The sequence below is a fragment of the Gymnodraco acuticeps genome, unplaced genomic scaffold (genome assembly GCF_902827175.1).
Source record: "Gymnodraco acuticeps unplaced genomic scaffold, fGymAcu1.1, whole genome shotgun sequence".
NCBI classification, from domain to species: domain Eukaryota; kingdom Metazoa; phylum Chordata; class Actinopteri; order Perciformes; family Bathydraconidae; genus Gymnodraco; species Gymnodraco acuticeps.
Window position 1 is genome coordinate 8060459 of NW_022990271.1, and position 15231 is coordinate 8075689.

General features: G+C 40.9%; 1 protein-coding gene across 1 annotated transcript in view; it reads left to right on the top strand.

The window, feature by feature from the left end:
- The window catches only part of pde8a (phosphodiesterase 8A), a 46497-nt gene that overhangs the window by 17284 nt on the left and 13982 nt on the right, over window positions 1–15231 (top strand). Inside the window, exons 2-7 of the mRNA XM_034221213.1 lie at window positions 9694–9750; window positions 12460–12650; window positions 13872–13928; window positions 14092–14146; window positions 14436–14524; window positions 15088–15166. Of these exons, the coding sequence (XP_034077104.1) occupies window positions 9694–9750; window positions 12460–12650; window positions 13872–13928; window positions 14092–14146; window positions 14436–14524; window positions 15088–15166 (528 nt within the window). The remainder of the gene's footprint in view (window positions 1–9693; window positions 9751–12459; window positions 12651–13871; window positions 13929–14091; window positions 14147–14435; window positions 14525–15087; window positions 15167–15231) is intronic.

Here is a 15231-nt window from a genome sequence, read left to right on the forward strand (position 1 = left end):
CTTGCACAATTGGTGGCTGACTAAATACTTTTTTGCCCCACTGTATATATCTATATTGTTCTACCCCAGTATGCTCTGTCGAAATTGTTGCACTATATGGTCCACTTTATTGTGTGTAACTCTTTTTTAGTTACGTCCGTAAGTCTTCTGAGAATTAAGGTACTCTATTTAGCAAACAAAAAATATACCCCAATGCACTGACGCATGTACACTAACTGAGGACTACCATCATGGTGTTTGAAGGAAGGAATATTATCCAAAAGTGTTCATTTGTATTGCTATTTAGTCCCCTAAATAAATAAAAAATGTATACGGAAGTAGTAGTGATGTTGGACTCCTCCGCAGCGGTGCTTGATAGAGGGAGGCTATCCCGGCATGCATTGGACGAGAGGCACAGCAACATCCCCGACAGTTTGCATGTCTATAGCAGGCCTTTTACCAATGATAATTTTTCTAAAATATACATTATAAAAATACACATTTACAGTAAACCCATGCCACAGAGTGTCCTAAGGGACTTATGTGCATTCAAAGTCAAAGGCATTTAGTTTAATGTTTACTTTTAACTATCTTGTTTGGATTCAAGGTGTGTCCTCTGCAGCTTGCCTGGCAGTTTAAAAAAGTCCAAAACACAAATAGGTGGATACATGTTTTTGCCGAATCCCATTTTCTATCTTATCATTGTTTCTTTCCTGAAAAAAGCTGAAAAGCAGCCCCGTTTTAGCTTTGACGATGCACTTTTCCCAAAATCCAGTGTTGACTTATCCAAAACCTGTATGATTTAAAGTCAGTTGAAATGGATATGACTGAGTTGAGTGATGTTTTGCCAGGCTGGTCATTGATCGGGCGCAGGTATGAAACCCCATTGTTATCAATGGCTTCAGAGCTGATCTATGGGCAGCCAATGATAGTGGCCACACATGAAAGTGAATTATTCTCTCTGATGTAACACACACAGCATGCGCAGCTAGCCACACTATCTGAGTGGCTCAGTGTGTGTCACTCTGTGCCATTTAGCCCATCACTTAGCTCTGTCTGTCTGTCTGTGTCTGTCTGTCTGTCTGTCTGTCTGTCTGTCTGTCTGTCTGTCTGTCTGTCTGTGTCTGTCTGTCTGTCTGTCTGTCTGTCTGTCTGTCTGTCTGTCTGTCTGTCTGTGTCTGTCTGTCTGTCTGTCTGTCTGTCTGTCTGTGTCTGTCTGTCTGTCTGTCTGTCTGTCTGTCTGTCTGTCTGTCTGTCTGTCTGTCTGTCTGTCTGTCTGTCTGTCTGTGTCTGTCTGTCTGTCTGTCTGTCTGTCTGTCTGTCTGTCTGTCTGTCTGTCTGTCTGTCTGTCTGTCTGTCTGTCTGTCTGTCTGTCTGTCTGTCTGTCTGTCTGTCTGTCTGTCTGTCTGTCTGTCTGTCTGGTACATAGTGTGCGTCCACTGTGGCTGGGGCTCCCCTCTAATCAGACCTAATGAAGAACATTGATTCATCTCCATTTGATTAAGACTTTTAGACGAGAACACACGGCAACACTTTGACAATGCTGATCTTGTCTAATGTCATAGTGTCATCAGCTCTGCAATCAATGTGGGAAAGTTTAAATGAGCCAAACGTAGTATCAGACAAAGAGGTGTGAAGAACATGTCAGACGTAGAGAGCGGTTTCAAAGCGAGGGATCTGGAGATTGTTAGAGAACAGCAAGTACTCCTAAGAAGCATGAGCAGGGGCATGCATCCCAAGATTCCCTGCATCCTGGTCCCAGCTCTGGGGTGGAGGAAGCTGTTTACTCTTTCTATCTCTCACTGCTGACGTCGGCGCACCGAACAATGTCATCCAATTTCCTGTTTTTCACTTTAGTGGAAATCCACTCTCCGTGTGTGTGTGTGTGTGTGTGTGTGTGTGTGTGTGTGTGTGTGTGTGTGTGTGTGTGTGTGTGTGTGTGTGTGTGTGTGTGTGTGTGTGTGTGTGTGTGTGTGTGTGTGTGTGTGTGTGTGTGTGTGTGTGTGTGTGTGTGTGTGTGTGTGTGTGTGTGTGTGTGTGTGTGTGTGTGTGTGTGTGTGTGTGTGTGTGTGTGTGTGTGTGTGTGTGTGTGTGTGTGTGTGTGTGTGTGTGTGTGTGTGTGTGTGTGTGTGTGTGTGTGTGTGTGTGTGTGTGTGTGTGAAGCTGGTGGGCTGGAGGAGAGGAGGAGGAGATCTATAGGGCAGGATACACTGGGAGCAGGATATAGGGTCAGAGGCAACTACGCTATGTAAATACATTAGGTGTATTGAATGAGAGAAGCAGGAGACCGCAGACTGTCCTGAGAGCTGCTGGGGATGACACCCCCCAGCCATATTTAAACTGTCTTTCTGGAAACTGTCACTTCAAGTAATTTTTTTATTGCCTTATTTTCATTTTGAATTCCAGCGTTTAAAGGTCACCTATTATGCAAAATCCACTTTTTCATGTATTTTATACATCAACATGTGTCCCCTCTGTGTAAAGAGACTCTGGAAGTTTCAGGAAAAAAGATTTGCTCACTTTTTGTCCTGATCCATTTATATAAAAACCTGTCTGAAAAAAAAGATTTTGGCCACTTTGTGATGTCATAATGTTTTTTTTGGCTTGTGTAACCATTAGCCATTAACCAACCAAGGTAACCCCCCCCCCCCCCCCCCCCCCACCTTATCACCTGAATCTCCTCCTATAGCCAGGGGTGCACATAACTTTTTTGCCCTGGTTCTCAAAGGAGCACCTGGAGATGTTGCTTGGTGCTCATCCTTAAAATGAAATAAACCGTAACTTTTGAGGGGGTCTTGACTTTATTTGCCAGACACACGGCACTGAACACACATGCAGAGGTGAACACAGAACACATATGCAGTGGTGAACACAAGACAACATTAGCACGACCAGTAATCCTACAAGCTGTCATCACTACCCTCCTGACTGTCTTCCTCTCTGTCAGACATGGTAGCTGATGATGTAGGCCTACTACTTCCTCTCTGGTTGAGTCTGCGATTAGCTGATTGCACCCACAAGTCAACAGCTGGTTTTGGGTCGAAAGTCTCTGTTGTCATCTTAGAAAAGTGGATGTAATCACATAAGTATGTGAACATAACCAATAACCTACCATAGCCAATAACAAATTAATGTAACTTATTTTATTTATGTTGTTCATTCATATCTTATTTTACCTTAACATTTATATATTTATGCATTTTTTGTTATCTTTCCAGTTTTAAAGGATATTTTTGGTTACTGTCCTATAGTATGCATTGGAATGATTTCAAACCTGTTTATCCCAATAATTATAAAGGAGTGCCTTGAAAATATGTGTTTACATAAATTGTGATCAAAACGTTTGAGACCCACTGAGACAACTTAGACTAAAGTGAACTATCTAAACACTCAGAGTCCTTTACCTCACTGAGCTGTAGTTATCAGCCTCAGTCTGACTGGAGAGGACTCTCCCTCCACATTAATGTAGAAACATCTTCTTCTTCTTCCGTTAGAGCAGCTAGCACCAGATGCTAATAACAACAGCGCCGGAACCGGTGCACCCTCCCTCTCTCCCTCGCTCACTCGCACTTTGGCTGTGAGCTGCGGGTGCCAGATAAGCCAACACCCCCCATTTTCATCACTTACAGCGCCCATCATACAGGACAAATGAAACGTGTAACCGGGGTGAAAAGGGTGTTACATTTACTTAATTATGAATGTTGTTACATCAAGGCCGAAAATTAGGATGAACCCCAACGGTCAAAAAATGGTTTTTCCCTCCCAGAGCTGACAGCGCAGCGCCTCCCCGGATCTGGCGCCCTAGGCGAACATCTATTACGCCAGTGCTACGGAGCCGACCCTGAGTTCATATGCAACTCTCAAATATCTTTCTCTCTCTCCTCTCTTCTCTCTCCTCTCTTCTCTCTCCTCTCTTCTCTCTTTTCTCTTCTCCCTTCTGTCTCTTCTCTCTCTCCTCTCTCTCTCTCAATGTTGGTACGCAAATGCGCCTTTTTTCAAATGACCCGGTGCTCATTTTTTGGCGGAGGTGCGCATGCGCACCTGCGCACCAGTTATGTGCAGCCCTGCCTATAGCACAGTGGTTCTCAAACTTTTTCGGTCAGGCCCCCCCTTTGGAGAAAAAAAAAAGTCGGGCCCCCCCAACACAAATAGTCAGGCTCAGTGGCGGCGCCAGAGATTTCTTTTGGGGGTGCTGTGGGGTAGCTTGACCTTTCATAGAGCGTGCTCAAACATTTAGGGTTTCCCATTAATGTACCGGTCGCTACAGTGGAATTTTCTACTGCAACACTCCCCACGCACATACACTATGTACCCGCGACTGTTACAATGAAGGCTCGATATCAAGTCTCGGCATATAGGTGTAAGCAGGGGTAAAGTGCTATTTTTATAGGTGGTGTGTGGACCTCACATAGGGGGGTCCGGGGGCATGCTCCCCCGGGAAGATTTTTAAATATTGAAGTTGAAAGCATCAATCTGGTGCACTTTGAGAGCAAAATGAAGAGATCTATGGATACATCTCTCAACACCCAGATGAAACAAAATTGTAAACAGATTTACTATTTCTTTATGGATATTTTATAAATCACTCTTTTAAACTTTATTCTTGTTTTACTGTCATATAGTATTTCATAGCTGTTTTTCATGTATTCTCTTATTTTTTTATAACTATAATGATCATATAAACGTGTGCCTCGGAAATAATTGTTTACATTAATGGTGACCAAAACGGTTGAGACCCACTGAGATAACACTGAGAGTCCTTTAGCTCACTGAGACACTCAGTCTGACAGGAGAGGACTCTCCTCCACTTTGTTGTTAAAAAAACTCCTTATATCCGTTAGCATAGCTCGCTAGCACCAGAAGCTAACATCAACGATCTCCGGTACCGGTGCGCTATCTCTCTCTCTCGCTCACGCACGCACACAAAATGGCTCGTTCCACACACACACACACACACACACACACACACACACACACACACACACACACACACACACACACACACACACACACACACACACACACACACACACACACACACACACACACACACACACACACACACACAGAGCCGAGCTTTAATGAAACACAGAGACCCAGACGTATTAGTACTGTATCATATTATTTTCGAATCAATAATTTTTCAAAATATGATTTTTTTTTTTTTTTTTTATAATCTTTTTTTTTTTTTATTAACCATTTTTCCTCCTGGTCTCTCGCGCCCCCCCTGTCATGCCTCTGCGCCCCCCTGGGGGGGCGCGCCCCCCACTTTGAGAACCACTGCTATAGCACCAGGGGTTTATGGGATGCTGCAATGCATGATCTGTTTGGTATTTAGAGCCAGACATGTTTTGTATATATCTAAGACCTAGAATATATTGATGAAAAACAGTATAATAGGGGACCTTTAAGATACTTGCAAGCATGACACAGTATGAACATTTCATGTCAAATTATTCTGGTAATAATAATATGCTGACCATCATCAACCTCTCGTAACCCTTTTAAATTGGCACATAAACATACTAGAATTACTTAAATGTTGTCAGGAATCACACATTTGTAATGCATCACAAATGGGACTCATCCTTTTTTTTAATAGTGAACAGCCCTTAACAAGGTCACCGAAGATGGTATGGTCCCCCTGCGTAAATAACAACATAAACAGAAAATATCAGTATTGTGTGACATCTGGCTCTACATGTCAATTCTCCCCCATAATAGCAAGCTAGACAGCTTTTCAGGTCATCCATGTGAGGATTTTTACAATAGATTAATTTTTTAATCCATACTTGCCAGACTGGTTCACCAACAAGGAAAAGCGGGAGCCGGGCCCCAAACCCTCAGAGGCCCCAGAGTCTTCAGGTCCGCCCTGTGGTAATTGGCTTGTTGTAATAGGTTTAGAGATTTAGTTGTTTGTCGGATCGGTATCAGCACAAATCCCAACCTTATTAAGGGAATCACGTTTTTGCAATGATGCGTTTTTATGTTTACAGATTCTTTGTCAATATCATTTTGTAATTCAAGGTGTCCTATCAGCTACATTTATTTAATCGTTATGGGATATTGACTCAGTGTTAAGAACCACAGCACCCGTTACATTAAAACGATTTCAATGTCACAGGATAACATACATATTTGAAGTTTGGGAAAATTAGGCTTTATTTGTGGTGCTATACTGAACTGTTTTGCCTTATTCTTAGATTTGTTTTTATTTTTCACTATCTTGATATGGTTTCGACATTTTCTTTGTTGTTGCCCTACATGCCAATAAGCATTAAGGGTGGTTAACATGAGAGCAGTATACAGCACCAGCAACTACATTTCCTAAAAGCGCGTTGAACTAACCTGGATGTTAATAACTTTGAGCCCTGTGTACATAATAAATGAGTAACTGACAGTATTTACACAATGCTCAGGGACTGAGAGAAACTCTGAGTTTTAAAAAGCCTCATAGCTCATTTTTGATAGCTCGGGTTTGAGAGGTCATTTGACTCTGGAATCAGGGGATTTTAGAAACCCCAGTTCCATAGGTTTGTGAAATGTGTTTGAAATAATGAAAACTGTAATGGCATAGAGCGCAGACCGTATTTTGAGACGTCTGCAAGTAGTGTATCTGCCCTGTTTTTCAGATACGATACGATAATACTTTAATGGTCAGATCAAGTCTGAAATTGTACTTGCATCACAGCAGCTCCATGTGTAACATAAAGATAGACAAATATCAAGACACAATATATGAAAAACAAACATTTAACATAACAGCACAATCACTGAGAGAAAACATGATCAAAGATCCACATGGCACATACGCTGTTTTAGCGAGTTTAATACAAATTGGGAAATTAGTTTTTTCTGTAATCCTACCGACAGACAAACAGGTAAACAACTTTAACTGAAAACATAACATCTTTTGGTGAAGATAATTAAGAAGACTTTGTCCGATCTATATATGGCAAAAATCACACGTATACGAAAAACAATGTTCAAAGAAGAAACTGCTTCAATATTATTAATTATTCCAGCTATTTTACATCCTAAGTTTTAATTACATGTTGCTCTCAATAATTAAAAGGACAAAACAAATAACAAAACAATAACATCATAAAAAACAAATAATCACGGTACTGTATGATTCCTCTGAAAGTCATAGTGACGTTTAGTTTAACCCCAGCTTAACTAGACACTTAAATCAAGATGAGGTACAATGACCAGCATGCTTTACATTTAAATCAGCCCTGCACTATGCCCTGCTGCTCAACACACTTGTCGTCTTCATTAAGAAGTGGCCCAGTGGCCCGACAGAGCTAGAGGTCCAGTGTGACTGGTACACACAGCACACACAGGGCGGGACGAGGATTACGTAGGCACACACTCCGTACTCTTCGCCTGCCTGGCCTACATGCTCACTCACTTCCCCCTGCTTTGTTTGCCTCTGGTTGAGTGCCAGTGTGATGTTTGCGGGATGCAAATGCTTGGCTGAGTGATTCATTGCAGTGTGTGTACTGTACAAGAGGAGTATGTTGCCCGAAGAGGCTGGCAAACTGGTTCAGCTGCGTGTGTGTCAGGATATTCTAGTTACAAAACCTCAGCTGCAGTTGCATTGGTTGTGTCAGTGTGGGTTAGAGAGGGAAGTCTCCCTGGATGGAGACAGAGCGCTGCTGTAGCGAGGCCTCGGCTCGCTGGAGGCTCTGTGGCCAAACTCCATACTTCAGGACTCCGACCGACCTCATCTAGCTCGCCAGCATACGGCATTGCAGTGGAAACATGACTTCTATGTGTGGCATATTTCTTGTGTGGCCACTATCTGTGACATTTACCCGGTAGTAGTCCATAGAAGCGTTTTGTTTCACCTCCACATGGTTGGTTTGAATCTTTCATCAAAATGTATATGCATTACATTAATGCACACAATGTGGACAATAACTGATTTGCTTACTGCACATATTTTACATTTTATTGCATTATTTTTCAATGTAAATTATTATTTTCAATTTTACTGTATTTTTTTCTTATTTTTTTGTAATATTATTATAGTGTTCTTAAAATAGTTCGCTATCTGTGCTTTTTAATTTTTGTTTTACTTTTATGTATGCACCACGACACCAAGTCAAATTCCTCCTACACGTCAACCTACCTGGTAATAAACCCGTTTCTGATTCTAAAGCTGAGAGCTCAGTTATTTGTTCCGACACACGTGGTTTGATTCATTGAAATCACATCTGATAACAAGAAAACTGGGTCATGTTCAGTCAAACCTTTTTTGGGAAAAGCATGTGCCCTTTCCATACGTTAGTCCCTGCCTCTCTCACTAACACATGCATACTGTCTCTGGAGTGCCCATGAGCCTATCATGCGACCAGGTCCTCGTGTCTGTGAAAGATCAGATGATCACAGAGCATCAGCTTGCAGCCATTCTGATGCCATACTCCTTGTTTGCGGACGGCTACAGCAAATGGCCTAGTGTCACGATGACGTCAATAAGGCTACAAGCGAGGGCTAATCAGCTTTTTTTCTTTTTTTGTTGTTTCAATGGAGCTTTCAAAAAGGCTTACAATTTAGCAAGAAGTGATTTACTGCCGCCCGGCACGCTCTAAAATTCCTCTCTGTATTCCTCCTCACATGTGTAGATTGTTTACAGAGAAGAGGAATTCTACAGGGATGGCGGTCCACAAGGGGCTTGGTTGCTATGGTTACTAACCCCTGAGCTGGTTTCCATTTAGCAGGAAGGAAGCTAAATTATTTGCAGACAGAAAAGAGTAAGGTCATATAGCGAAAGTGCAATGAGTTGATAAGTCTGTCTTATTCATTACAAAAAATCTACTTTAGTGTATAGTTGTATTAGATAACAAGAGATTACATTACTTACATGTATTATAAATGTATTTGTATTTGCTGTTTCAGCCAGGTCCAAAAACAAAACCAAACATGTCAAAATACTATGTTGCAAATACTGCCTTGAAAATCGAGTATGTATGTATGTAATGTATGTTGGTATCAAAAGTAAAAAGCACTGCAAAATGGCCAAATTCATGGTGTTCTATTATTAGTTTTTAATTACTGTTATGTAATCATTTATGCAGCATTTTACTGTTAAAACTGGCCACGGTGCAGCACATTTATTGACCTAATGTATGGTGTAAAAGCCCAAATCTAAAACATACATTTATATCTATGATGATGTAAGAGGTTGTCAGTTCCTGCACTTAAGTAAAAGAAGCAATATTGTAGTCCTTTATCTAAAATATCACAAAATGTGAAAATTACCGTTTCAGTGTTATACTATGTAATGGTATTATTTCTTTTTTTAACCAAATAATGTATAAGAAGCATTTTAGTGTTGTAGTTGGTTAAGGTGTAGCTAATTTTATTTTGGGTGACATTTTGTTAAATCCTTGATAATATTTGATCAAATAAAGCCATGGAATGGGAAGAATGGAAATACAAAAGGGCCTCAAAATTAACATTCTGTAAATATAAGTAGGTTAACAGAGAAGAAATGTCCTATTTGGTGATTTACAACTGTTCTTAAAATTGATTTACCTCCATGCTTTTCTACATATAATGTCAGAAACTGATTGGTTTTGCCATTATTATTATTATTACTATTATTGTTATTAATATTACAAAGCCAATGAAAACTTAACACACATAACTGAAGAAATATCTCTGACTTGATTTATGTCTAATCCTTGTTTTCTTGTTATCTTTCAGACCACATTAACAGAGGTGCAATTTGGACCAATGAAGTTATTTAAAGACCCACTTCAGGTATTGTAAAACAAAGCCAAACATCTGAATGATTGATGTTTATGTGTTCCAACGCATTACAGCTTTCCACGTAACAGCAGAAGTGCTCCCGGGAAATGTTTATGTTCATATCATTTAGGGGCTTTTAGCTGAGCCCTGGGGCTAAACATGGTGTGACTGTCAATATTTGGCAGTCACACCATGTAGCATTTTTCTCAGTATTAGCATTTCAAAACGTCACCTTCTATTGTTTGCATTGAGAACTAATCTTGAATTTCTCAAAGGTACCACACCTCTTTAAGAGATTAAAGGGAAAAACCGTCCCCATGCAAACATTCAAAGAAGAGGAAAAAAAAAAAAACTGTTAATGGATCTATTGTGTGCAGGGCAGCCTTGGGTTGTCAAGGCAACTAGGCCAAACATTTATGACCAAGAACATACCATAATGAACAATGCACGTTATGGAAGGAGCGCACAGAGGATCCATGCACCAGTGTGGTCACTGCAAACAGGACATTCTCTGACGTTCAATGGCTCATTATACACTTTGGTACTGCACTCGTTTCTTTGGCAGGCGCTGCTGCTCATTGTTTGAAAACTTGGGAGAAAAAGTGAGACTTTTCAGAATTTGTAAGAAATTTGAGAGTAAAATTAAAGAACTGAAAAGTTAACATACCATTTAGCTGGAAATGCTAAACATTTGCTGCTTACAGCTGCCCAAATGTGAGGATTTTCTGTTTCTCTTTGTTTGGCTAAATTCATTTCCTCGTTTTATAGTGTTAGTGAGATAAAAACAAAACATTTAAAGACGTCCCCTTATGCTCTGAGAGTTTCTGATGGGCATTTGTTCCTAACTTTTTTTACAGCCCACAGACAAAATAATAAATCATGAACATAATTGTTAGTTGCAGCCCTGGTGTAAAGTAAAATATAAACCTTTATTTGAATACCACAGCTAAACTGAGTGTATCAGTAATGAAAAGCAGTCAGCGGTAGTCAAAGAACAGCAATGCATTAGACGTCCTGCATTTATGCCACAAACTAATGTCTGATGCTCTCCAGTGTGACCACAGTAGGAAAACGAGGTAGAAAGATATCCCCTTCCTGTTTTTGTCACTCACAGCTGATCCTGTCATGCCCTTCTCCGCTCTACTCCTCCTCTTTTCTCGCGGCTCACAGGATCTGACCGAGCCCTCTCTGGTTTAACAATGATATTTTCTAGGCAGAGAGTTCAAACCCTGCCAAAATGCTCGCAACTCCCTGCAAACTGTTTTTCCCTCTTTCTGTCTTTGTTTCTCTTCTAAGTTCTCCGCCTTTTCCATTTTTTCTTTGAACCATTAACAGTGTGTCCTCACTTAAAATGTACTTCGAGTTCTACTGGGTGTGTTATTACGGAGCGAGGCCTATCCTTGTTGTCAGTGCAGATGGATCTGAAAAGACCTTATCTCAGCCTATATTACCCCATTCCTCCACCTCTGCGGGAATGTTGACTTTCCTACCAACATCCCAATGTGGAATTCTGATCTAATTCCCTGTGCGTACCGAACACAGCTGCAGGACTCAGTGGTGATGTATTTATGACCCGGACACTTTTTGCCGCTTGCAGGGAAATTGTTCATATGTGGAATATGGTTTGCATTATCAAAACCCCTCACAGGCCTGGAGCTAAGTACTTAAATAAAGCTACAGCAATCATGAGAATGAATCAAAAGGACAACTGTCAGAACAAGCAATCCTCTATCCTCTCATTGTGTGGAGGATAGTAGCTCTAGTTTCTCCAACAAAGTCACGTCTTTGTGCCCTAACTCAATTAAACAGGTGTGATGCAAACTCCAAACCGCAGAACAAACTTTCCCTTCTTTACGTTCATCCTGCTCTCTGCCAACAGTTGGAGATGACGTCTGTTTGAGAGAGTGACTCATGAATCTGCTCTTAGTGCAGCACTGCTCCTGGAGGCGGGCCTAACTCTCTGGTCCAGTATTTACGCAAGCAAGAGGTTATATGAAAGTATGCTGGCAGAGAGGGAGCGCGCTCCCAATGGCTGGCTTGACGGTAGCAGCAGCACTTTGTGCCACAGCCTTGGCAGGCCGGAGGGAGGGGCTGCGGCCGGTCAAGGCCACCTCAACTAATTGTGTCATAGATCACGGCAGTGGACAATAAAATCTGTGACGCACCCGAGTACGAGCTGAGCCTGATCAATCAGGGCCTGTCCGCGGCAGGCCTGAGGTCAGAGTCAAGCCCTCAGTGCATAAGGACGACATGCGCAAATGAGCGTGAATGCACCGATGATGACATGACAACTCTGAGCTGCTGGCACTGAAGCATCAAATCTACATTTTACTGTAGCGCTCCCTCCTCTTGTGTCTTTCTGAACGCACTGTGTAGCACAGGGTGGAGGCAGCTCATCTGTGATTATATCCGACTTTCTAATCAAATCACACCTACATATCAATTAGCTCTCTAATGTTTTACAACAAATGTTATGTCCATCTCCTCTCTAAATACTGTATCTCTAGTATTATTTGATTAAACCAAACAAATAATCTGTATGTGACACATTTAGCATTTCTACAGCACGTATAAACAGAACAATCAACTAGGAGTTGCTTTCTCTAGTCTAGGTGATAAGCATTTTTCTTTATTTTCTGTCATTTTATTTACTTAATGATTAATTGTTGAATCATGAATACATGTACAGATATTTTTGCTAAGCCATCTCTCTTTCTGCAGGTACTTTTAGTTTTTGCCAAAGAGGACAGTCAGAGTAATGGCTTCTGCTGGGCATGTGAGAAGGCCAACTTCAGGTGCAGCATGGCACGAACACCCGAGTCGGCTCTTGAATGTTTCTTGGAGAAGCATCATGACCTTGTCATCATTGACCACAGACATTCCAGACACTTTGATGCTGAAGCACTATGCCGGTAGGCCTCTTCACTTCTCTTCATCAATGTATTTGTAACTATTTCCTGTATCTTTACAGGGATGCTGTGCAGTGTTCCCTCAAAGCTCTGTCAGATGAAATCAAGTTCCACTTTACCAACACATCACGTTCCAAATATGTGCATTTGAACTGATTACAGACTCAATGCAATCTAAGGTTTTATTATTAAAGACGTGGTCAAATAATGTTTTCTTCTAAACTGTCCAGTCATTTTTTAGCTGTTCAGTTGATATTGTAAAGTTTTCAAGATTTGTACACAGTTGTAATTTTTCATCAAAACAACAACAACATGACATGTCAAGAAACTCTGGAAGTAGAACAATTATTAAAATATTAGTTAATAAAGCAAAAGTGAAAGGTTTCTTCAACTTTAGAAACAACATTGTATTCATACTACCACTGGAAAGGTTCAAGCAGTACGTTCGTACTTCGTACCAATTTATACCTTTTTAGTAAATTAATTAGTTTATCCCAATTGTAGCCAATAATTTAACATTGTTTTTCCTGTTTAGACTTCTCTGCTTGCTTGGTAAATAACTCTCAATCCCAGCATATTGTGTTCAGGTGTTACATCTGACTCTAGCCCTCTGGATGGAGAGGTGGATACAGTTGAATTTATTTCAACTATTTTAGTGACTGTCATCAAGGGCCGAAAACATAATCCAGACCAGATGATGTTGAAAGGATAGCGCTTGTGTGTTACAGAGCATTTGGTAACACGTGCGGTCATGGCTCTGTGCGTGGGGTAAATGGACGGCTCACTTTGGGCTCCGTCGTTCCATCCCATGCTACCTAGCGGAGGCATGTTGATGAGAAATTAGCGGTGCCTGCCCATACCACCCTCTATCTTTAGCCTCTGCCCAAACCAAAAACACATTTACAAACATTAATTTGCCCTGCTCAGCGTGTATGTTAACCCCATTCATTTTGGCCAATCCATATGTTCAGTGTACACGCACAGGCTCCGATGGGGAACTAAAGGGCCTTTATGACCGCTGGCTGGGGGAAACCACAGGCGGATGAGTGGCCCTGTACACTGCATTCTTTCAGAGGCCTCGGCCTGCACACCGAGCTCCACCACTGGGCTCGGCCTGCCTGAGAGAATCGGAGCGTGAAAAACAGAAAAATACATTGATTTGATGCCATGGGCTTTTCCACCAGCCTGCTCTCTGGCTAAAAGGCTCTCTCTGTTTACATTCAGGTCAATTAGAGCGGTCAACTCTTCAGAAAACACTGTGATAGTCGCCGTTGTGAAAAGGTATGTCAACTTGCTGGCCCTACTCTCCCTTTTTGCCCTTTTTTTTACTTTTCTCTTACTGTCTTTTTAAGTTGCTAATGATTAGGAGTATTGTCAGAATAAAATACCATTATAGAGCAGATCATGTTGTTATTTGGGTGCTAACACGTTTTCTATTTTGAAGGCCAGACAGAGAGGAAGCCTCTGTGATGCCCCTGATCAATGCCGGCTTTAATAGGGTGAGCGAGATTCCGTCCGTAATCGTGTGTGTGTGTCTTCTGCTGCCTGTGTTTGTATTATTCCTTCAATATGCTTTTTTATATCCCTACTGTCAACACTGTAAGGCAGGAACACGGATTGTAAATCATCTTTGTTTGCTCAGGAGACATGTGCTTTGAGTTCCTTGTACTTGAATCATTGTAACTCATGGCATCAGCAGCACTATAACAACCCTTTAATGGATATGTTTCTATGAAAATGGGATTTTAGTGTTCTTTGATTGATCCCTGCTGTCCCTCTGACTTTTAGAGATATGTGGAGAATGCCAATATGATGGCCTGCTATAACGAGCTGCTACAGTTGGAGCATGGAGAGGTGCGGGCGCAGTTCAAACTGAGGTGAGTCCTGTACTTTGTCCTGTACCGAGTTGTGGTAGCATCTACATGTTGTACTATAATTCAAAGCTGTTGCACTGAGAGCAAGACATTAGAAACATAAGCTGTTGAGGTGATAGCCAGTAGATCCACAGACAACAAATATTATTATTGGTATTCATTTATTATTATAAATATTGCTTGTTTTTATTATTTTACATAATTTGATAAACTGTTTTATTTTATGTTTAGTTTTTAATTAATTGAATGTTGTTAGTCTTGTTCTAGGTTCCACTTTTAAATATTTTTACTGTCTGGGTTTTGTACTTTTCTTTTTTACCTACTGTTTTATCACTTTTATTTCAATCAACCATTATATCCATCTATTTTATTCTATTTATTAAAATATTTTTAAAAACTGTGTGGACAAAGAGAAAAAAAAGATGGTTTGTTCTTTAACAATTGTCCTTTTTTATGCGATTTGAATACTTTTGTTTATGTTTATATGTATACAGATAGTTGCTGGACCCTCTGCTTGCTGCATTTGTTAACAACACTTCTCTGTTGTCTCTCTACTTGTATTGCAGGGCTGGAAATGCTATTTTCACAGCTCTAGAACAAAGCCAAGAGGCCATAGAGATCACTTCTGAAGATCAAGTAATTCAGGTGGGTTTTATATCCTTAAGACTTGCAGTTGCTTTATTGTGATGTACAGCAAGTCCTTCTCTTTC